Source organism: Pholis gunnellus, assembly GCF_910591455.1.
Source record: "Pholis gunnellus genome assembly, chromosome: 2".
Classification (NCBI taxonomy): Eukaryota; Metazoa; Chordata; class Actinopteri; order Perciformes; family Pholidae; genus Pholis; species Pholis gunnellus.
Genome location: NC_136536.1, coordinates 227933 through 251270, shown reverse-complemented (window position 1 = coordinate 251270; position 23338 = coordinate 227933). Strand labels below are relative to the sequence as shown.

Here is a 23338-nt window from a genome sequence, read left to right as displayed (position 1 = left end):
GGAATGAGGAGACAAGGGAGGAGAGAATGAGGAGACAAGGGAGGAGGGAATGAGGAGACAAGGGAGGAGAGAATGAGACAAGGGTTAAGAGAGCGAGGAGACAAGGGAGGAGAGAGGGGGAGGACACAAGGAGACAATAAAGGAGAGGGAGGACACTAAAGATCATCAGCTTCACTCTCAGGTAACAGACTCAGAACACTTTATAGTTTATTGAAACTTTACATTGATAAACACAGCCGGGGGGGGGGTCTCCATAGCAACAACTCACACACATCATCATCACCATGGTTACTGATGCTGAATAGAATATCATCATACAGGAAGTTACATCACAGACGCATGGAGGAGGAGGAGGAGAGGAGGAGCTGAATTGTTTTCAGACCCAAAACTTCCCAAAAAGACTTTTACAAAATAAACAGCTCACGGCTGCTGCTGATTGGCTGAGAGCCGAGAAGAGAAGACAGGTAACGAATCACAAACGTCCGTCTGAAGAACACCAGAACTCTGAGACCTTAAATCTCTGTTCTTATCAATGGAGTCTGGTGTGTTTGTTTCATGCGTTTCTACTTGTTGAATACAGATCATTGAGCGTGATCAGGTGTGGTATTGATTATTAATATTAATGAGTCATATTGATATTCAGACGGACGTTTGTAGAGACAACAAACATACAAACAGTGCAAACTGTAATGACCAGGAGCCATTTTGGATCCAGGTCACCATGGAGCTGGAGTCCGGACCGGGTTGTGGGCGTTGCCGCTGTGACATCACTTCCTGTGTTTATTTACATGCAGCAAGACAAACAGCCAACAGCTGGGAGGTGATGTCGGCGGATTCGCCTCTGGTTGTAGTTTGGATCTGATTGGTGAACCCGGTCTGAACAGCTTCATGATTGGCCGGTGTTGATCCTGGAGGGGGCGGGGCATACAACGAGGGGCGGGGCTTATCCTGGGGTTCAATAGGAAACATGAAGATATAATCTATACAACACAAACATTCTGTCCACAGGTTATGTTCTTTAATATGAATAACTCATTAATTTATTAATTCATTATAGAGGACATCTAACCCCCCCCCCCCCATTCACTCTGCAGACAGGAGTGTTGCATTGTGGGTAGGTTGCAGGCGACCCACTCTTGGTTCACTCCAGTGTTTCCTATGCAGGAGACAAACATGAAAAAGAGTTAAGTCTCTAAAAATAATAATATATATTATTTATAACATAATAAGTCTCTAATAATAAATATTATATATAATATAATATTAGGTATTAGGGACGAGCATTTGAATGAGTGGAGTGTGTTGTTTTAAGGAAGGAGAGGGAGCCGGACCAGAAGAATGAGTCATGAAGCCAAGGAGGAGCTTATTGGATTTCAGCCAATCACTGAGCTGAGAGACTATGGGACGGTGTAACTTCGGACATTGGCAGATCCTCTGCGGGCCTCTGTTTCATGGAACATTAGATTATTAATAGTGTGATTCGGTTTGTAACTGTTCTTGCGTTTGTGGGATAATAAATCCATTTAATTTTGACTCGGACCAGCTGTTCTCTTTTGGAGGCGGTTGAGAAGTACGTGGCGAGGGGGGAGGGGCGGATTCTCTCTTCGAAAAGAAGTTCTGTTGCCCCAACAACGTAGATAGCTTTCAGATTTAAATTCATCTCTTACACACATGAAGATAAATTTGTGAACATCGGCTGAATATCTATTATCAGAATCATTATAACTGTGTTATAAATGCTGCTGTGTGAAGAGAATCCTGCTGTTAACAAGAAGCTGATGAGTTTAACGTGTTTAAACCAAATGTTGTTGACCTTTAGTTCATATAGCAGCACAATAGCAATACACTACTTTTGAATTCATTATTGAATGTTGCACAAAACAATGCGATTAATCGCGATTAATCGCAAAAAAATCATGAGATTAATCGCAATTAAAAATTGTAATCGTTGCCCAGCACTGATATATATATATTATATAATAATAAGTCTCTAATAATAATATATATTATATATAATGTAATAAGTCTCTAATAATATATATGTTATATATTATGTAATAAGTCTCTAATAATAAAAGTATCACTGATTATTGTATAAAAACTGTGGTGAAAAATATTTACTTTTAATAAAGAAAAACTAAATTTGGTTCTCTTAAAACGACGTACGGATATGACGGATATGGGGCATAATTTAAATCATCTGTAGTTTCATCAGTGAGTTTCACACATTTAGGGCTCTAGTGATTCACAATGAACTGATTATTGATTTATTGATCACTGGACTTCTCATTTAAAGAAGTGAGTTGAATGGACCAATCAGGGAGCGACCCCAGCCTCTACTTCCTGTGTGACTTACCTGCTTCCTGTCTGTTCACATCTGATTGGAGAAGGAGGTTGGCGCCCCCTGCTGGCCGTAGCCCTGGCCGACCTCTGCCTCCTGTAGGAAACACAGTCACATGACGTGACATATGACGTGACATGTGTCACGTGACGTGACGTGTGACGTGTTCATGTGACGTGACGTGTGACGTGACGTGTGACGTGACGTGTGACGTGACGTGTGACGTGACGTGTGGCGTGTAACGTGACGTGTAACGTGACGTGTTCGTGTGACGTGTGACGTGGTCATGTGACGCGACGTGTGACGCGACGTGTGACGCGACGTGTGACGCGACGTGTAACGCGACGTGTTCGTGTGACGTGACACATGACGTGACGTGTGACGTGTTCATGTGACGTGACGTGTGACGTGACGTGTGACGTGACGTGTGACGTGACGTGTGACGTGACGTGTGACGTGACGTGTGACGTGTGACGTGTGACGTGGTCATGTGACGCGACGTGACGTGTGACGTGACGTGACGTGTGGCGTGACGTGTGGCGTGACGTGTGGCGTGACGTGTGGCGTGACGTGTGGCGTGACGTGTGACGTGTAACGTGACGTGTTCGTGTGATGTGTGACGTGAAGTGTGGTGTGACGTGACGTGTGACGCGACGTGTGACGCGACGTGTGACCTGTGACGTGTAACGTGACGTGTTCGTGTGACGTGTAACGTGACGTGTTCGTGTGACGTGACGTGTGACGTGACGTGTGGTGTGACGTGTGGTGTGACGTGTGACGTGTAACGTGTAATGTGTTCGTGTGACGTGTAACGTGACGTGTTCGTGTGACGTGACGTGTGACGTGTGGTGTGACGTGTGGTGTGACGTGTGACGTGTAACGTGTAATGTGTTCGTGTGACGTGTAACGTGACGTGTTCGTGTGACGTGACGTGTGACGTGACGTGTGACGTGTGGTGTGACGTGTGGTGTGACGTGTGACGTGTAATGTGTTCGTGTGACGTGTGACGTGTAACGTGTAATGTGTTCGTGTGACGTGACATGTGGTGTGACGTGTGGTGTGACGTAAAGCGACGTGTTCGTGTGACGTGACGTGTGACATGTGACGTGGTCATGTGACGTCTTACATTTTACATCGACTTTTGTAGTTCATAGTCGTTGAGTCGTGCATTTCTGAATTTTTATAATAATATTTAAAATATCGAACTGACAAGAACAATATTTACATGTTTGGGGATTTTACTCAGAAGGAAAAGTCATTTTTAAACTTGGTCCACGTGTCTTTAGACTCAAACTCCTCACCTGGTTGTACCCCTGCTGGCTGTACTCGGGTTGGTAGCCTCCCTGGTTGCCGGCGTACGGGTCTTGTTCGTACGCCCCCTGCTGGCCGTAAGTGTCCGGAGCAGCGGGTTTCTCCTGAGGAGGCGGAGCTCTCATGAAGGGGGCGATGATGCCCGTCTCCTTAAAGACGAACCACAGGTTCCCGACCCAGAGGATCAGGTTTATGAAGCCGAACGCCTGGAGGAAGACCGGAGAGATTAATGCCAGAGACACTCGTCTCAATATATCACTCATATTATATATTATTATATTATATTATATATAAATGTATTATATTATATATAAATATGTAATTTTATTATATTACATATAAATATATTATAGATAAATAGATAAATAAACGTCTAGACAGGAGCAGTGATAATCTAAAACATAAATTAGATTCTGAATGTGACTTTAAATAATAACTACTGAGTATCTGGACCGGTGGACTCTGGTCCTCCATGTGGACTATAGTCCTCCATGTGGACTCCGGATCTCCATATGGAGTCCAGTTCTCCATGTGGACTCCGGTTCTCCATGTGGAGTAAAATCCTCCATGTGGACTCCGGTCCTCCATGTGGATTCGGTAATAATAATTTAACAGAACTGAAACCCTGGTTTCTTTCAGCGGTGAGTCTCAGCCCACCAGACCTGCAGAGTCCTCATGGTCTCACCACGGAGGTGTTGAGTCCGGACATGACTGGGTCGTGGACTTCGCGGCAGTGGTTCCCGTCGGTCTCGCAGGCCAAGATCAGAGTGATGACCTCGTCGGGGTCGGTGGCCGTCTTCACGTCGGACAGACCTTTGGCCCACGCAGCCGAACTCACCAACCACATGAAGGAGAACACGGAGGTCACCGCCAGGTCCTGCACACACACACACACACACACACACACTGTGACACACGCGTCTCCCAGAGGTCAGAAGTCAGAGGTCTCACGGTGGCGGACTCACGAGCAGCGGGCCCTTGTTGTTCTCTTTGTACTTGTCGAAGAAGAAAACGTAGATGCTGAGAGCCGCGGTGGAGTAGAGGAAGGCGAAGACGCCAATGGTGACAAAGAACTCTGCTGAGGAAGAGTAGTCGCCCACCAGGAAGAGACGCTCCGTGTTTCCCCCCCGACAGGTGGGGGCGTCGAAGTACACCTGGTGGAGTCTGAGAGAGGGGGAGGAGCTTCAGCGTTAGCTACGTAGCTCTGATGAGGATGTTTTGTTGATTGTCAGAGGAAACATCAGGATGTTTCAGAGATCAATAAAAAAGTTTATAAAACACTAATATTAATAAAATAATAATAATAACTAGAAAAGAACAATTACTAAAGTTCTACTTGAATTTGGGCATTCTAACATTAGCATTATGTACATGCTAATGCTAATATTAGATTGATTGATTACATTGATTACATTGATTAGAGTGATAATATTGATGAGTGCTGCACTGACCTGAACGGATACTCAAACTCCACCTCGATAGCCAGGTCACTCTCTGTCCGGTTCTTACACTCCACCGCCATCCGGAACATCCCAGAATAACTGCCACAGGTGGAGAAGGCAAAGATGGCGAAGAACTGGAGGAGACCAAATATTATTGTAAAATAACTAAAATACAGAGATTCACTGGTGCTTTCACCTACATGCTAACATAATCACAGTGATAATACTATCATGCTTATGTTTACCATGTTCACCATATGTTAGCATGCTAACACTAGCTAATGATCAGTAATCAGTCTTTGGTTCTGCAGGTGTTTGGTCACAAACCAAAGTGTTGGACACATCAACATGTTGACCTGAGGATCAATAAAGTTATTACAGTTCATCCTGAATGATGAAGAAATATTAATCTCCATCCCATAATAGTTGTTGAGATGTTTCACCTAAACCACTTCAAGTTGTTGATAGAACAGTAGACCTTTAATAGAACAGTAGACCTTTAATAGAACAGTAGACCTTTAATAGAACAGTAGATCTTTGATAGAACAGTAGACCTTTAATAGAACAGTAGACCTTTAATAGAACAGTAGACCTTTAATAGAACAGTAGATCTTTGATAGAACAGTAGACCTTTGATAGATCAGTAGATGTTTGATAGAACAGTAGACCTTTGATAGAACAGTAGACCTTTGATAGATCAGTAGATGTTTGATAGAACAGTAGATCTTTGATAGATCAGTAGATCTTTGATAGAACAGTAGACCTTTGATAGAACAGTAATTCTTTGATAGAACAGTAGACCTTTGATAGAACAGTAATTCTTTGATAGATCAGTAGATGTTTGATAGATCAGTAGATGTTTGATAGATCAGTAGATCTTTGATAGATCAGTAGATCTTTGATAGAACAGTAGATCTTTGATAGAACAGTAATTCTTTGATAGATCAGTAGATCTTTGATAGAACAGTAGATCTTTGATAGATCAGTAGATGTTTGATAGAACAGTAGACCTTTGATAGAACAGTAGACCTTTGATAGAACAGTAATTCTTTGATAGATCAGTAGATCTTTGATAGAACAGTAGACCTTTGATAGATCAGTAGATCTTTGATAGAACAGTAGACCTTTGATAGAACAGTAATTCTTTGATAGATCAGTAGATCTTTGATAGATCAGTAGATCTTTGATAGAACAGTAGATCTTTGATAGATCAGTAGATCTTTGATAGAACAGTAGACCTTTGATAGAACAGTAATTCTTTGATAGAACAGTAATTCTTTGATAGATCAGTAGATCTTTGATAGAACAGTAGATCTTTGATAGATCAGTAGATCTTTGATAGAACAGTAGACCTTTGATAGAACAGTAATTCTTTGATAGATCAGTAGATGTTTGATAGATCAGTAGATGTTTGATAGATCAGTAGATCTTTGATAGATCAGTAGATCTTTGATAGAACAGTAATTCTTTGATAGATCAGTAGATGTTTGATAGAACAGTAGATCTTTGATAGAACAGTAATTCTTTGATAGATCAGTAGATGTTTGATAGATCAGTAGATGTTTGATAGAACAGTAGATCTTTGATAGAACAGTAATTCTTTGATAGATCAGTAGATGTTTGATAGAACAGTAGATCTTTGATAGAACAGTAGACCTTTGATAGAACAGTAATTCTTTTATAGATCAGTAGATGTTTGATAGAACAGTAATTCTTTGATAGATCAGTAATTCTTTGATAGATCAGTAGATGTTTGATAGAACAGTAATTCTTTGATAGATCAGTAATTCTTTGATAGAACAGTAGATCTTTGATAGATCAGTAATTCTTTGATAGATCAGTAGATGTTTGATAGAACAGTAGATCTTTGATAGATCAGTAGATGTTTGATAGAACAGTAGATCTTTGATAGATCAGTAGATGTTTGATAGAACAGTAATTCTTTTATAGATCAGTAGATGTTTGATAGATCAGTAATTCTTTGATAGATCAGTAGATGTTTGATAGAACAGTAGATCTTTGATAGAACAGTAATTCTTTGATAGAACAGTAATTCTTTGATAGAACAGTAGATGTTTGATAGAAAAGTAGATATTTAATAGAAGAGAAGATCTTTGATAGAACCGTCGATTATGTGATAGGGAGATGAACTGACCCATTGTAAGGCCTTAATGAAGCCCAGAGGAACCTTCAGCACCCGGAACTGACCCTGAGCCACCATCTGCAGACAGAAAGAGAGAAGACGGTTACAGTCATTCATTTAGAAAATCATGACATTACAGTCATTTAGCAGACACTTATATCCACAGTGACTTACAATTCATCAGATCACATTAGGCTGTAGGCAGAGCTATGGGAGCAATTTTTGGGGTTAAGTGCCTTGCTCAAGAACACATCGACATTTTCACGATGTTCTCAGTGTTTTGGAACTTTTTCACGATGTTCTCAGAATGTTTTGGGAACATTTTCACGATGTTCTCAAACGTCACATTTTGTCAAGTCATTCTTAGTCACATGAGTCGTCAGTAACGTGACTCACATATGTGTCAAGTTAGTCAAACACTCTTTTCTTCAACCTCACTTCCTGTGAAGACAGAAATTTATTTTGAAAAGACGCCAGAGAGGAAACATAGAGCCATGATGAGCTGCGTTATTTAACTTCTTCTGAAGATGATTTAATATTTCAGTTTAATAACAGGTTCATAATTTAAGATGAACTGACAGACGGATCAATATTACCTCTCAGTCTGTTTATCTCAGATCAGTTTAATACTGTTTCTGTTTCTGACACCAGACACATGATTTATTATTTAACTTATTATAAACAGCCCAAAAATACTCAATATATATTTATATATACACACACTGTTATTATAACAATAGTATTGAGAAATTACAGGGTATATTTTTATTAAATAAAATAATAGAATATAGCAATAATATTTCATAATTCTATTGCAGTAATATAGTAGGAATAAGTAATATTGCTGTAGTGTATAGCAGTAATATTTTGTAGTAGTATATTTATATCAGTAATATTTCAGAATATTTGAGCAGAATTTTACAGACTTGTCGGTTTCCATTTTACAGCTGAGGAGGATGAACCCGGGTTATTACCGGGTTATGCCGGTTATTACCGGGTTATACCGGTTATTACCGGGTTATACTGGTTATGCCGGTTATTACCGGGTTATGCCGGTTATTACCGGGTTATGCCGGTTAATACCGGGTTATACCGGTTATTACCGGGTTATACTGGTTATGCCGGTTATTACCGGGTTATGCCGGTTATTACCGGGTTATGCCGGTTAATACCGGGTTATACCGGTTATTACCGGGTTATACTGGTTATACCGGTTATTACCGGGTTATGCCGGTTATTACCGGGTTATACCGGTTAATACCGGGTTATGCCGGTTAATACCGGGTTATGCCGGTTATTACCGGGTTATACTGGTTATGCCGGTTATTACTGGGATAAATAAGGCGGGAGCAGGTTGGATAGGACAATAAGGATCCTTAAAACCAGATCCGGTTAGACCCGCAACAACAACAACATCATCATCATCATCATCATCATCAGCTGCAGCATCCCAAGCGGAGAGGATCCCCCCCCCCCCCCTCCTCCTCCTCCGGCTTCCATTTTACACACACACACACACACACACACACACACACGGAAGGAATGTGTCGCACGCGAACACGGAGCAGCTGAATGTTTGTTTTTCCTCTCGTTGTCCTGCAGACAGCGTTCAGGGCTGAATCCTCGGATCACAAGCTGATCAATACCTATATATCTCTATCAGTCCGATGACGACATCAATGATGACAATAACAATAATTCATGCATAAAGAACAGATCTTACTCTGATGTTCTGCTTATTATAAATATATAATTCATATTCATATGATATAGATCCCTCCGCCGTGATGCGGCCCGACACACACCAACACACGCACGAACACACGCACGAACACACCGAAACACACACACACACACACACACACACACACACACACACCGAGCAGAGAGCACGGCTCGGGACAGAGAAGAAGAAGAGGAAGAAGAGGCAGGATGGTGAGATGTGATGAAGATGAAGATGTTCGTACCTTATTCACGAGGTCCATCCTGCCGCCTGTCGAGAGGAGAGAGAGGAGAGGGGGGAGGAGGAGGGGTGGGGGGGCGTCATGTAGTAGGAGGTGATGACGTGATGACGTGATGACGTGATGACGATGATGATGAAGGCTTGTAGAATTAGTGAATCTATCAATGAATCTATCACTATATAAGATATCAAATTCAACTTCTTTATATCAAATGAACCAAAATGACACAAGTCATTAAATATATATTGTATATATATATATATGTATAGATATGTATACATATCTATATATATATACATATCTATGCATATATATGTATAGATATGTATATATATATATGTATAGATATGTATACATATCTATACATATATATATATACATATCTATACATATATATGTATAGATATGTATATACATATATGTATATATACATATATATATATACATATATATGTATAGATATGTATACATATCTATACATATATACATATCTATACATATATATATATACATATCTATACATATATATGTATAGATATGTATACATATCTATACATATATATATATATACATATCTATACATATATATGCATAGATATGTATATACATATATATATATACATATCTATACATATATATGTATAGATATGTATATATATATGTATATATACATATATATATACATATATATGTATAGATATGTATACATATCTATACATATATACATATCTATACATATATATACATACATATACATATATATATGTATATGTATACATAAATATATGTATATGTATAGATATGTATACATATCTATACATATCTATACATATATATATATATGTATAGATATGTATATATAGTTTATACAAACAGATAGAATCAAACATTTACACGTCACAATACCTTTCTGAATATTTATATTTATATATGTTTATTTATTTATAATAAAATCACTGTAATACATAATAAAAATAAAAACAATAATAATGATTAATATTAATAATCAAAATATGAATCATTATTATAAAAATAATAATGATTAATAATGAATTATGAATAATAATAATCAGGCATCAGGTTGAGTAATCAGCATCACTCCTCCTACATCTCGGTCATCACCGTCTCTGCATTTGATTATTGTTTATTCAAGTGTAAAAATATTGTACATGCAGTTATATAAATGTAAAAATATATTTACGCATATTTCTGTTATTATAACTTAAATCCTTTTAATTTAGGGTTAAGAAACACACATTACTCTGTCAAACACAAGTTATTACAATCACTCTGTTCAAAGCTTAAAATGCTTTCAAGGGTGCGTTTGCACATTTCATGTGTTCAACGTTTAAAGTCTTCATTGTGCTCATCAGTGGTGGGTCGTCAGGGCCAGCTGGGCCTTCTCTGCTGGCCTCAACACAATCACAAAGTTATAGATATTTTATCATTTAATCATTTTTCACAAATACACTACATGTATTATCATTTTTTTCTCCATTATCTTATGTTCTCGTTGCACAGCTACTGTGCTCCTCAGCTGCTCTGCTTCAGACAGCTTGTTTTAAGTAGAGCTTTTATCCAATCAGATTCAGCCTCTGTGTCTCTAGGTAGAAGAGAGGCCTGAGGTCCTCCAGGTAGACTTTGCAGTTTAAGTGAATGAGGACGATATTGTTGATTGTCATAGTCTTCAACCAATCAGATCTTTAGTTTGACATGTTGGGCGTATTCTTTGACGTGTCAGTGGTATCCAGGTAGCCTCTAAGTACGTCTGCATTAAGGTGCGCTGTGATTGGTCAGTGGGCCAGCGCGTGACTAATGTGAAATTTAAGGAAGCTGGCAGAAGTTAGTCGGAGTAGTGAGAGTTCAAATTGAAAGATATGGAAGAAATTATAACATTATAACAGCAGCCCTGACTCAGCAGGAAAAGGATTTGTATGAACCTGGTCCTGGCTGACAGCATCTCACATTTCATGTCTGTGAATGTGTTTCATTTTAACTGAGCGTCTTGGTGTTTGGAGCTATGCTACGCTAACCTGAGGACGCCGTAGAACGGCAGGACACTACGTGCTTTTGAAAACTTTTGGAGAAACCCGAGTGGATCTACAGATCAATGAACACGTTCGCAGGGAAACGGAGCTGTAGACGGCTGTAGACCAGCTACATACAACCGAGGAGGCTCGACGGTCGATGGCTCCATGGATGGAGAAGGACTTCTTCCTGGAACTGAAACGATGTTCTGGGATTAAACTCTTTGTCAACAAAGAATTCGGTAAGTGACAAACTGCGTCTGTTTCTTTACATCTGCAGTAACGTTTTTATGAACAGTATTTGAATGGCTCGTGCTCTTGTGTGGTGGAATGTGGATCCGCTGCAGGTCTGCTGTGTTGATGCGTTGCTTTGTTGTCATATGAATATATGTGACTGGTTCTTATGACTGTGGTTGTCATTGTATTGATTACGTTGATTTGACTGCATTGTCCGTTAATGACGCAGCGTCCCGTCATGCACGGCTTCATGTATCTGCAGCGTAGCTGTTGAACTGTAGGACAGCACAGAAGGCCCGCCAGTGAAACACACAATACATCTCCATGTCAAACGTAGAGTAACCAGCCAAAGAGCTGCTTCTATGACTGTTGTGTTTAAGAATCTCATAACTTTGACTTTCTATCTCATAACTTGGACTATGGGGATATTTTTACATTACATTCCAGTCATTTAGCAGACGCTGTTATCCAAAGCGACTTACAATAAGTGTATTCAAGTGTATTTTATTATCAAGTCTAACTTTACATTTCTTTTTTTTTTTGCGGGCCACGTAAAATGACATGGCGGACCGGATTCGGTCATGAGTTTGACACCTCTGCTCTAAACCAACGTTTGTTTTGTTGAGTTACAGATGAATTCATCAGGAGACCCGGTGTGAGGCTACACGTCTTTTATTGTAGAGGGGTACTAACCGGAAGCGGCTCTTATTACAGTGAGCCTGAGCCGCAGAGGCCGGAAGCAGCAGAGGAGCTGAACTTGTTGATTTTACAGAGTTGTTAAAGTTTGTAGCTTGTTCGATCAGGACGGTTCTGAAGTGATGGAGACATCCGGGTACTTTTAGCTGTTAGCTTGTTAGCTGTTAGCTTCAGGTACCGTTTAGTCTTCATTAAAACATGTCTTCAGGAGACTACAGAGCGACGTTTCTCTACCAGCTGCCGCCCTCCGTCCTCTGGGAGTTTTTCCGGGTCATGGACGGACTGTCGGACCTGGACTGGACCCGCTTCGGTGAGTCAGGACCAGAACCAGGAGCTTCTGTAGCTGCTAACGGCTAAAAGGTTGTAACGTTAACTGTAGCTGCTAATGGCTAACAAGGTGTAATTCTAACGTTACTATGTGAACAAGTAACGTTAAGTACACTGTAACATTAAGTACACTGTAACATTAAGTACACTGTAACGTTAAGTACACTGTAACGTTAAGTACACGAGTAACGTTAAATACACACGTAACGTTAACAAGGTGTAATGCTACTGTGTGAACAAGTAACATTAAGTACACTGTAACGTTAAGTACACATGTACCGTTAAGTACACTGTAACATTAAGTACACTGTAACGTTAAATACACGTGTAACGTTAAGTACACGTGTAACATTAAGTACACTGTAACGTTAAGTACACTGTAACGTTAAGTACACTGTAACGTTAAGTACACGAGTAACGTTAAGTACACACGTAACGTTAACAAGGTGTAATGCTACTGTGTGAACAAGTAACATTAAGTACACTGTAACGTTAAGTACACATGTACCGTTAAGTACACTGTAACATTAAGTACACTGTAACGTTAAATACACGTGTAACGTTAAGTACACGTGTAACATTAAGTACACTGTAACGTTAAGTACACTGTAACGTTAAGTACACGAGTAACGTTAAGTACACACGTAACATTAAGAAGGTGTAATGCTACTGTGTGAACAAGTAATGTTAAGTACACTAGTATTATCCTGATACTGAGGTAAAAGTACACTAGTATTATCCTAATACTGAAGTAACAGTACGCTAGTATTGAAATAGCTGTATTATGTATATTAAAGTGTTATGAACTACTTCATATTCCATCTGCTGTTAGTAGTTTGATCTTCATCTATAACAATAGATCATCATCATTTATTAGTTGATTAATCCTCTGTGAATAACTCAAGCTATCAGATGAATGTAGTAAAAACTACAACGTTTAAGTACAAAGTTGCAGAACATGGAAATAATATGTTCAAGTACCTTAAAGTAGTATACACAGTACTCTGATTGGCTCTGGTTGGATTCATTGATAAATGTATTTACATGTGTTTGAAGCCTCAGAGGTCCTCGGGGATCAGACCGCCGTACGATTGGCCGAGAAGATCAAGAGGCGGACAGACTGGGTGATGAACCAATGGGAGAACAGGAACGGTTGTGTTGGGGAGCTGATCGACCTGTTGGAGCGTCTGGAGCTGCTCCGCCCCCGTGATGTCATCCTGGGCTGTGAGTTCTCAAACACCACAGCTGACTTCTCTCTCTCTGCAGGGGCCTCCAGTCTGAAGCCTTCCTCCTCCTCCTCCTCCTCCTCCTCCTCCTCCTCCTCCTCCTCCTCCTCCTCCTCTCTCTGCAGGGGCCTCCAGTCTGAAGCCTTCCTCACCTCCTCCTCTTCCTCCTCCTCCTCTTCCTCTCGCTGCAGGGGCCTCCAGTCTGAAGCCTTCCTCACCTCCTCCTCCTCTTCCTCCACTCACACAGTCTGAGGCCACAATGAGCACCGTCAGACTGAGTTCGACAGGTAACACACACACACACACACACACACACACACACACACACACACACACACACACACGTAACATCCCGTTCTCCATCTCCCGTTCTCCGTCTCCCGCTCTTCGTCTCCCGCTCTTCATCTCCCGTTCTTCATCTACCGTTCTTCATCTCCCGCTCTTCGTCTCCCGCTCTTCGTCTCCCGCTCTTCATCTCCCGCTCTTCATCTACCGTTCTTCATCTCCCGTTCTTCATCTCCCGCTCTTCATCTCCCGTTCTTCATCTACCGCTCTTCATCTCCCGCTCTTCATCTCCCGTTCTTCATCTACCGTTCTTCATCTACCGTTCTTCATCTCCCGTTCTTCATCTCCCGTTCTTCATCTCCCGTTCTTCATCTACCGTTCTTCATCTACCGTTCTTCGTCTCCCGTTCTTCGTCTCCCGTTCTTCGTCTACCGTTCTTCGTCTACCGTTCTTCGTCTCCCGTTCTTCGTCTCCCGTTCTTCGTCTCCCGTTCTTCGTCTCCCGTTCTTCATCTACCGTTCTTCGTCTCCCGTTCTTCGTCTCCCGTTCTTCGTCTCCCGTTCTTCGTCTACCGTTCTTCGTCTACCGTTCTTCGTCTCCCGTTCTTCGTCTCCCGTTCTTCGTCTACCGTTCTTCGTCTCCCGTTCTTCGTCTCCCGTTCTTCGTCTCCCGTTCTTCGTCTACCGTTCTTCATCTACCGTTCTTCATCTCCCGTTCTTCATCTCCCGTTCTTCATCTACCGTTCTTCATCTCCCGTTCTTCATCTACCGTTCTTCGTCTACCGTTCTTCGTCTCCCGTTCTTCGTCTCCCGTTCTTCGTCTCCCGTTCTTCGTCTCCCGTTCTTCGTCTCCCGCTCTTCGTCTCCCGCTCTTCGTCTCCCGCTCTTCGTCTCCCGCTCTTCATCTCCCGCTCTTCATCTCCCGTTCTTCATCTCCCGTTCTTCATCTACCGCTCTTCATCTCCCGCTCTTCATCTACCGCTCTTCATCTCCCGCTCTTCATCTACCGTTCTTCATCTCCCGCTCTTCATCTACCGCTCTTCATCTCCCGCTCTTCATCTACCGTTCTTCATCTCCCGCTCTTCATCTCCCGTTCTTCATCTCCCGTTCTTCATCTACCGCTCTTCATCTCCCGCTCTTCATCTACCGCTCTTCATCTCCCGCTCTTCATCTACCGCTCTTCATCTCCCGCTCTTCATCTACCGTTCTTCATCTCCCGCTCTTCATCTCCCGTTCTTCATCTCCCGTTCTTCATCTCCCGTTCTTCATCTACCGTTCTTCATCTCCCGCTCTTCATCTACCGCTCTTCATCTCCCGCTCTTCATCTACCGTTCTTCATCTCCCGCTCTTCATCTCCCGTTCTTCATCTCCCGTTCTTCATCTCCCGCTCTTCATCTACCGTTCTTCATCTCCCGCTCTTCATCTCCCGTTCTTCATCTCCCGCTCTTCATCTCCCGCTCTTCATCTCCCGTTCTTCATCTACCGTTCTTCATCTCCCGCTCTTCATCTCCCGTTCTTCATCTACCGTTCTTCATCTACCGTTCTTCATCTCCCGCTCTTCATCTCCCGTTCTTCATCTCCCGCTCTTCATCTCCCGCTCTTCATCTCCTGCTCTTCATTCAGTAGATGAAGGAGGAGGAAGACCCCTACCCAGACCGGCCCCGCCCCCCCCCCAATCTGCAATCTGACCTCCACCAACCCTCCCAGGTAACACACACACACACACACACACACACACACACACACACACACACACACACACACACACACACACACACACACACACACACACACACACACACGGTGATGTTCTAATATATTGATGATGATGATGTCGCCCCTCAGCCCCCCCCGGTGGTGACGAGCAGCAGCGGGGTGATGTGCTGGTCGTATGAAGAGGTGCATGCTGGGACGGTGGGGTTCTCCCCCTCCCTGCAGGTGGGGGAGGGGGGGTTTGGAGTTGTGTACAGAGCGTCTCTGAGGAACACCGACTGTGCTGTCAAGAGACTCAAACAGGTCAGCCAATCACAGCGCAGATCACACATGAGTCACATCACTGATCAATAACTATGGATCACGTCTGTGTTTCTATTGGCTGTCCTCATAGAGGAGTTTGACATCGCCGCACCTTTATTACCTGAGTCTCCTCCAATCAGAGGGTTTCTACATGTGTCACTGACAGGAAGTGGACTGTGATTGGTCACAGCTGTTGCTGTTGTTGTTGTAGGACTGTCTGCTGGACTGGACTCTGCTGAAGGAGAGCTTTCAGACTGAAGTGGACCAACTGTCAAAGTGAGTATATATTTATATATATATATATATACACACATATAGATATTTATATATATATATATACACACACATATAGATATTTATATATATATATATACACACACATATAGATATTTATATATATATATATACACACACATATAGATATTTATATATATATACACACACATATAGATATTTGTGTATATATATATATATATACACACACATAGATATTTATATATATATATACACACACATATAGATATTTATATATATATATATACACACACATATAGATATTTATATATATATATATACACACACATATAGATATTTATATATATATATATACACACATATAGATATTTATATATATATACACACACATATAGATATTTGTATATATATATATATACACACACATAGATATTTATATATATATATATATATACACACACATAGATATTTATATATATATATATATACACACACATATAGATGTTTGTGTATATTTATATATATATATATTTACACACACATATAGATGTGTGTATATATATATATATATATATACACACACATATAGATATTTATATATATATATATATACACACACATATAGATGTTTGTATATATATACCTGTGTTTGTGTTCATGAGATGTGATCACAGTTTGTTGTTCAGGTTCAGACATCCCAACATCGTGGATCTGTTGGGTTTCAGTGAAGGACCAGGATCAGTGTGTCTGATCTACAGCTACATGGAGCTCAGATCACTGGAGGACCAGCTGCACAACGTAACACACACATATATATACACACACACATATATACACACACAATGTAACATGCACACATAATGTAACACACTGTAAAACACACACAAACATAACGTACGTAACACATACAAATACACACGTGTGACTAAGTGGAGAGCAGGCTCGTCCTTCAATCAGAAGGTCAGCGGTTCGATCGGTGTGTGTGTGTGTGTGTGTGTTACATTGTGTGTGTTACGTTGTATGTGTGTTGGGGTTGGGGTTAGGGGGGGGGTCAACTGGCCAGCCAGTGTTTCTCAGGTTGGAGTGAGACGAGGTGAAAAGGTGACGACGTGATCTTCACAATAAAACATGTGATGTGACGTGAGGAGTCTCGGCCAATCAGCGTCAAGACGTCTACAGCGTCTTTCGCTCCGTTACAGTTTAAGTTCCGTTCAGACTTGCTGGTGAAGTTAACGTTCACTGCATGCGGAACTCTGTGGACTGTTAACGTTCGTCATTATCGCGATTTAGGAGGAAAAAACGTAACGTGATGAAACATGCCCCCCCCCCGTGTTCCGGTTCAGTTCACGCGGTCACTCGTTAACGTTAAACCGGAACACCAGCGGATCTGGTTGCAGGTTGTTTGTTTAAAGTAGAATGAAAGACCCAGATACTGATGAGGTGATGAGGCCAAAGAGCTGCAGGGCTGAGATGTGAAGGAGCTGGGTCTGGATAAAGGTGGAGGTCTACACAGACGTGAGGACAGCTTCCTGCTGTCACAGTGTTGTGAACACAGTGATGTGAACACAGTGATGTGAACACAGTGATGAGGCAGAGTGTGCTGAACGCAGCAACAAGGCTCACTGTCCTCTGGTCTCACTGGACTCTGTTCACTGTGAGGACCACAGCCAGAGGACCAACAGTCCCACGTTGCTCCCAGAACCCTGAAGTGATGAGAGTTCAGCAGCCTGTTAGTGCAGAGGTGTGTATAGATCACAGATATTATTCTACTCTTGATAAGATACCTCAGCCAGAGCAGATTATCATTTAATAATTGAACTGGATTGAATGCATATTATATATATATATATATATATATATATATATATATATATATATATATATGCATATTATATTAATTGCAAATAGAAGATTGGCCACAATCCTACCAGCTGTACAGTAACAGGGTTCAATGAAAACTCATCACTGTATCTTGTACAGGCGATGGTTCTCGCTACTCTTGCTGTTTTTATTTGACTAAAACGTTTGAAAATGAGACCTCAATGGACTTTGAGGTCTCTAACCCTAAACCCCCCACACAGGGTTTCAGGCTTGTCACCTTTTTCACCTCTTATGAGTTTGCAGGTTTGAACACTTAACCCCAAAATGTCTCCCGGTGTAGAAATGTGATCGCATATGAATTGTAAGTCACTTTGGATAAGAGTGTCTGCTAAATGACTGTAATGTAACGTAAATACACAATGTAACACACACACACACACACACACAATGTAACAAACACAATGTAACACACCACATAACACGCATAACACACAACGTAACACACACTACGTGTTTTAAGAGTTTCTATCCTTATGTCCTTGTGTGTGTGTGTGTGTGTGTGTGTGTGTGTGTGTGTGTGTGTGTGTGTGTGTGTGTGTGTGTGTGTGTGTGTGTGTGTGTGTGTGTGTGTGTGTGTGTGTGTGTGTGTGTGTGTGTGTGTGTGTGTGTGTGTGTGTGTGTGTGTGCTCTCTCAGGAGTGTGTGTGTCTGTCCTGGTCTCAGAGAGTCGGTGTGGTTAAAGGAGCCTCAGCAGCGCTGCAGTTCCTTCACTTCCCCCCCGATGGTCACAGGGCTCTGATCCACGGAGACGTGAAGAGGTCTGCAGACGATCCTGGTCTTTGCCAACACCACGATCCAGTTGGACCGGCTCTGAATTCTGAGGTCTCGTGTCCGTCTTTGTCTCCGCAGCTCAAATATCCTGTTGGACCGCCACCTGGTGGCCAAGCTGGCCGACTTCGGTCTGGCTCGGTTTGCGTGTCGCGGCTCGTCGGGACGCTCGGCGGCTCAGACGGCGTCGGTGGGTAAAACGGAGACGGTCAGAGGAACGCTGGCGTACCTGCCCGTCGAATACGTGAGGGACGGACAGCTGGGGACGGCTGTGGACGTCTACAGCTTCGGAGTGGTGAGACACCGCAGGGGCTCATGGGAAATGTAGTTAGTTCACCTGAGACAGAAGATCTCCGCTGGGATCATTAAAGACTTTCAGTTCTAATCCTGATTCCTCTAATCCTGATTCCTCTAGTCCTGATTCCTCTAATCCTGATCTCCTCTAGTCCTGATTCCTCTAATCCTGATCTCCTCTAGTCCTGATTCCTCTAATCCTGATCTCCTCTAATCCTGATCTCCTCTAATCGTGATCCCCTCTAGTCCTGATCTCCTCTAATCCTGATCTCCTCTAGTCCTGATTCCTCTAATCCTGATCTCCTCTAATCCTGATCTCCTCTAATCCTGATCCCCTCTAGTCCTGATTCCTCTAATCGTGATCCCTATAGTCCTGATCTCCTCTAATTCTGATCCCTCTAGTCCTGATCCCCTCTAGTCCTGATCCCCTCTAGTCCTGATCCCCTCTAATCCTGATTCGTCTAATCCTGATCCCCTCTAATCCTGATCCCCTCTAGTCCTGATCTCCTCTAATCCTGATCCCTCTAGTCCTGATCCCCTCTAATCCTGATCCCCTCTAGTCCTGATCCCCTCTAGTCCTGATTCCTCTAATCCTGATCTCCTCTAATCCTGATCCCCTCTAGTCCTGATCCCCTCTAGTCCTGATTCCTCTAATCCTGATCTCCTCTAATCCTGATCCCCTCTAGTCCTGATCCCCTCTAATCCTGATCCCTCTAGTCCTGATCTCCTCTAGTCCTGATCCCTCTAGTCCTGATCTCCTCTAGTCCTGATCTCCTCTAGTCCTGATCCCCTCTAGTCCTGATCCCCTCCAGTCCTGATCTCCTCTAATCCTGATCCCTCTAGTCCTGATCCCCTCTAATCCTGATCCCCTCTAGTCCTGATCCCCTCTAATCCCGATTCCTCTAATCCTGATCCCTCTAGTCCTGATCTCCTCTAGTCCTGATCCTGATGTTGTGGTCTGAGTCCTGGTCTTGGTGGGGGAGGGTAACTGAAGTATCGTCTCGATATCGATCCATCCTAAATCAATCCACGATGTCTCATGACATCACACATCTCGTGTGTTTCAGGTTTTGTTGGAGGTTCTGACGGGGCGTCGAGCTCTGGAGACGGACAGGAAGTCAGGAGAGATATACCTGGTGAGAACACACACGCACACACGCACACACACACACACACACACACACTGTGATGAATGTCTCAGTGATGTGTTTGTGGTTGTGTAGAAGGACCTGGTGGAGGAGGTTGAGGACTGGAGGAACCAGCTGGACCACCGGCTGATCTCAGGTCAGTCTGTGTGTATTTGTATCAGCTGATATTCCTGCTTGTTACCTCAACTGCTGTACTCATGACGTGTCTTCAGGGGGCGCTGCAGAACCAGCTTGCTGCATGGAGGTGGTGGATCTGGCCTGCAGGTGTCTGGATAAGAAGAGGAAGAAGAGACCAGCAATGCCAGAGGTCAGAAAGACTTGTTAAAGGTGTCTTTATAAGCAGGTGGTCTGACACCAGTACAACTCTAGTCCAACACCATTAAAGTCATTTAGCAGACTTACAATTCAGATTCTATCACATTCATACACATACAGTATCTTAGGACACATCGACGGAGCCGGGGATCGAACCGCCGAGCCTCTGATTGAAGGACGGTCCTGCTCTCCACTTAGCCACAGTCGCCCCGCACTAGTCCAACTCTAGTCCAACTCTAGTCCAACACTAGTCCAACACTAGTCTAACTCTAGTCCAACTCTAGTCCAACTCTAGTCCAACTCTAGTCCAACTCTAGTCCAACACTAGTCCAACTCTAGTCCAACACTAGTCCAACTCTAGTCCAACTCTAGTCCAACACTAGTCCAACACTAGTCCAACTCTAGTCCAACTCTAGTCCAACTCTAGTCCAACTCTAGTCCAACACTAGTCCAAATCTAGTCCTACTCTAGTCCAACACTAGTCCAACTCTAGTCCAACTCTAGTCCAATTCTAGTCCAACACTAGTCCAACTCTAGTCCAACACTAGTCCAACACTAGTCCAACTCTAGTCCAACACTAGTCCAACACTAGTCCAACTCTAGTCCAACTCTAGTCCAACTCTAGTCCAACTCTAGTCCAAATCTAGTCCAAATCTAGTCCTACTCTAGTCCAACACTAGTCCAACACTAGTCCAACTCTAGTCCAATTCTAGTCCAACACTAGTCCAACTCTAGTCCAACTCTAGTCCAACACTAGTCCAACACTAGTCCAACTCTAGTCCAACTCTAGTCCAACACTAGTCCAACACTAGTCCAACTCTAGTCCAACTCTAGTCCAACACTAGTCCAACACTAGTCCAACTCTAGTCCAACTCTAGTCCAACTCTAGTCCTATTCTAGTCCAACTCTAGTCCAACTCTAGTCCAATTCTAGTCCAACACTAGTCCAACACTAGTCCTATTCTAGTCCAACACTAGTCCAACTCTAGTCCTATTCTAGTCCAACACTAGTCCAACTCTAGTCCTATTCTAGTCCAACACTAGTCCAACTCTAGTCCATCTGGTCAGATCCTCTTCAGTTCCTCATGTCAATGTTTTCCTCTCAGGTGTTTGACAAACTTCAGGATGTCCACGTTGTCTCGAGTAAGACCAGGTCCTCCTCCCCCTTCCATCATCCTCATCTTCAACCCCCCTCCCTGTCCTTCCCCAAACCCCCATGCCCCTTGGACTCCAGTGTGGGAGCTCTGTCCAACCAGCTGTCCAAACTGGGCCCACTGGAGGACACTTCCCAGCTCTCCCAGTCCTCTCAGTTGTCCTCCCTCTCCTCTTTCTGCTCCCTCACCCCTCCTCACCCGCTGCACTCCTCCTCGTTCACCGGTCCGTGTGAAACCGATGAGAGTCGAGGCTTCTCCCAGTATGACATTCGCTCCCAGTTCAGATCCAACGGGACCAGCTCCAGGTCTCTGTCTCCATCCACCAGAGACCAGTATCACAGTCCAACTGGGCCCACAGAGTACCAGTTGAGCCAGCCTTCTATCCCCACTGAAGACCAGTACAACTTCCCACCCCTCACAGTGCCAGACCCTGGAGGGCAGACCACAGCAGGGCTCTACGGTGTCCCAGAATGCCTCTCTCCTGGGGGGTCCCTGCAGTCCTTGTTTCCGAAGTCCTCAGGTACTTCAGCAGGTTGTTTAAGGACCCATTCTGTAATGAAGGTTGTTTATTGGATTGGTTTTGGAGACGTTTCTTCTCATGGTTCATGTCTGAATCTATAAACTGATCCACTTCCTGTGTTTCAGTCCTCATGAATCCCAGTAAGCAGCGTTTCCTGCAGGAGAAAACTCTGTACGAAGACGGGAGGATTCAAACTCCTGAGCTGCTGTCGTCTGATGACCTCTGTACGTAAAACACGGAGATATTTTGTGTTTTAAATACTTTATTGTATCATAGTTAATGTCCTCATCTCATTTAACTCATCATCATATTCATATTAAATGTGTTTAATCTCATTTCGTGTCTCATTATATATTTATTCTCATTTCATTGACTGTTCATCTCACTCGTGTCCCATTTCTTATTTCCTGTGTGACATCAGATGGAGGGAGGAGTTGTGACCGAGGACCGGAGGAGAGTGATGAGCTGGATTATCTTCCTGCTAAACACCACTGACCTGTTTCACACTTTGATCAATATGTTTGTATGATGAACTGTAAGGAGGCCGTTGTGTGTCACGTGTGTATATGAACTATTCATTCACTAAGTTTATACAAATCAATAAACACAAAGAGTCCTTCAGCTGCTGAGGGTCAGATGAAGGTATGACATCATCAAACCTGTAGTGTCACATCGTGTTATCAGTGACATTGTGTCATCAGTGTCGTGTCATCAGTGACATGTTATCAGTGACATCGTGTTATCAGTGTCATGTTATCAGTGTCATGTTGTCAGTGACATGTTATCAGTGTCATGTTATCAGTGTCATGTTATCAGTGACGACATGTTATCAGTGTCATGTTATCAGTGACAACATGTTATCAGTGTCGTGTTATCAGTGTCATGTTATCAGTGACGACATGTTATCAGTGTCGTGTTATCAGTGTCGTGTTATCAGCGACGACATGTTATCAGTGTCGTGTTATCAGTGTCGTGTTATCAGTGACGACAT

General features: G+C 42.7%; 2 protein-coding genes across 2 annotated transcripts; one reads left to right on the top strand and one right to left on the bottom strand.

Moving 5' to 3' along the window:
- Positions 1–1070: 1070 nt before the first annotated feature.
- On the bottom strand, positions 1071–9237 carry LOC306706927 (synaptophysin-like). The gene is made up of 8 exons (XM_079174172.1): positions 9205–9237; positions 7250–7315; positions 5104–5228; positions 4618–4816; positions 4338–4529; positions 3643–3858; positions 2357–2437; positions 1071–1156 (listed from the first exon to the last, which is right to left on the bottom strand). The coding sequence occupies exons 1-7, from the start codon at positions 9220–9222 to the stop codon at positions 2372–2374; spliced, it is 882 nt and encodes a 293-aa protein (XP_079030298.1). The 5' UTR covers positions 9223–9237; the 3' UTR covers positions 1071–1156; positions 2357–2371.
- A 2962-nt stretch (positions 9238–12199) lies between these two features.
- On the top strand, positions 12200–22997 carry irak1 (interleukin-1 receptor-associated kinase 1). The gene is given in 16 exon segments (XM_079168071.1): positions 12200–12471; positions 13545–13712; positions 13906–14001; positions 15622–15662; positions 15664–15705; positions 15844–16014; positions 16226–16290; positions 16956–17067; positions 18786–18907; positions 18999–19212; positions 20279–20347; positions 20435–20495; positions 20572–20666; positions 21780–22347; positions 22473–22571; positions 22769–22997. Coding segments are annotated over 16 exon segments (2109 nt in total). The 5' UTR covers positions 12200–12359; the 3' UTR covers positions 22843–22997.
- The last annotated feature ends 341 nt before the right edge of the window (positions 22998–23338 follow it).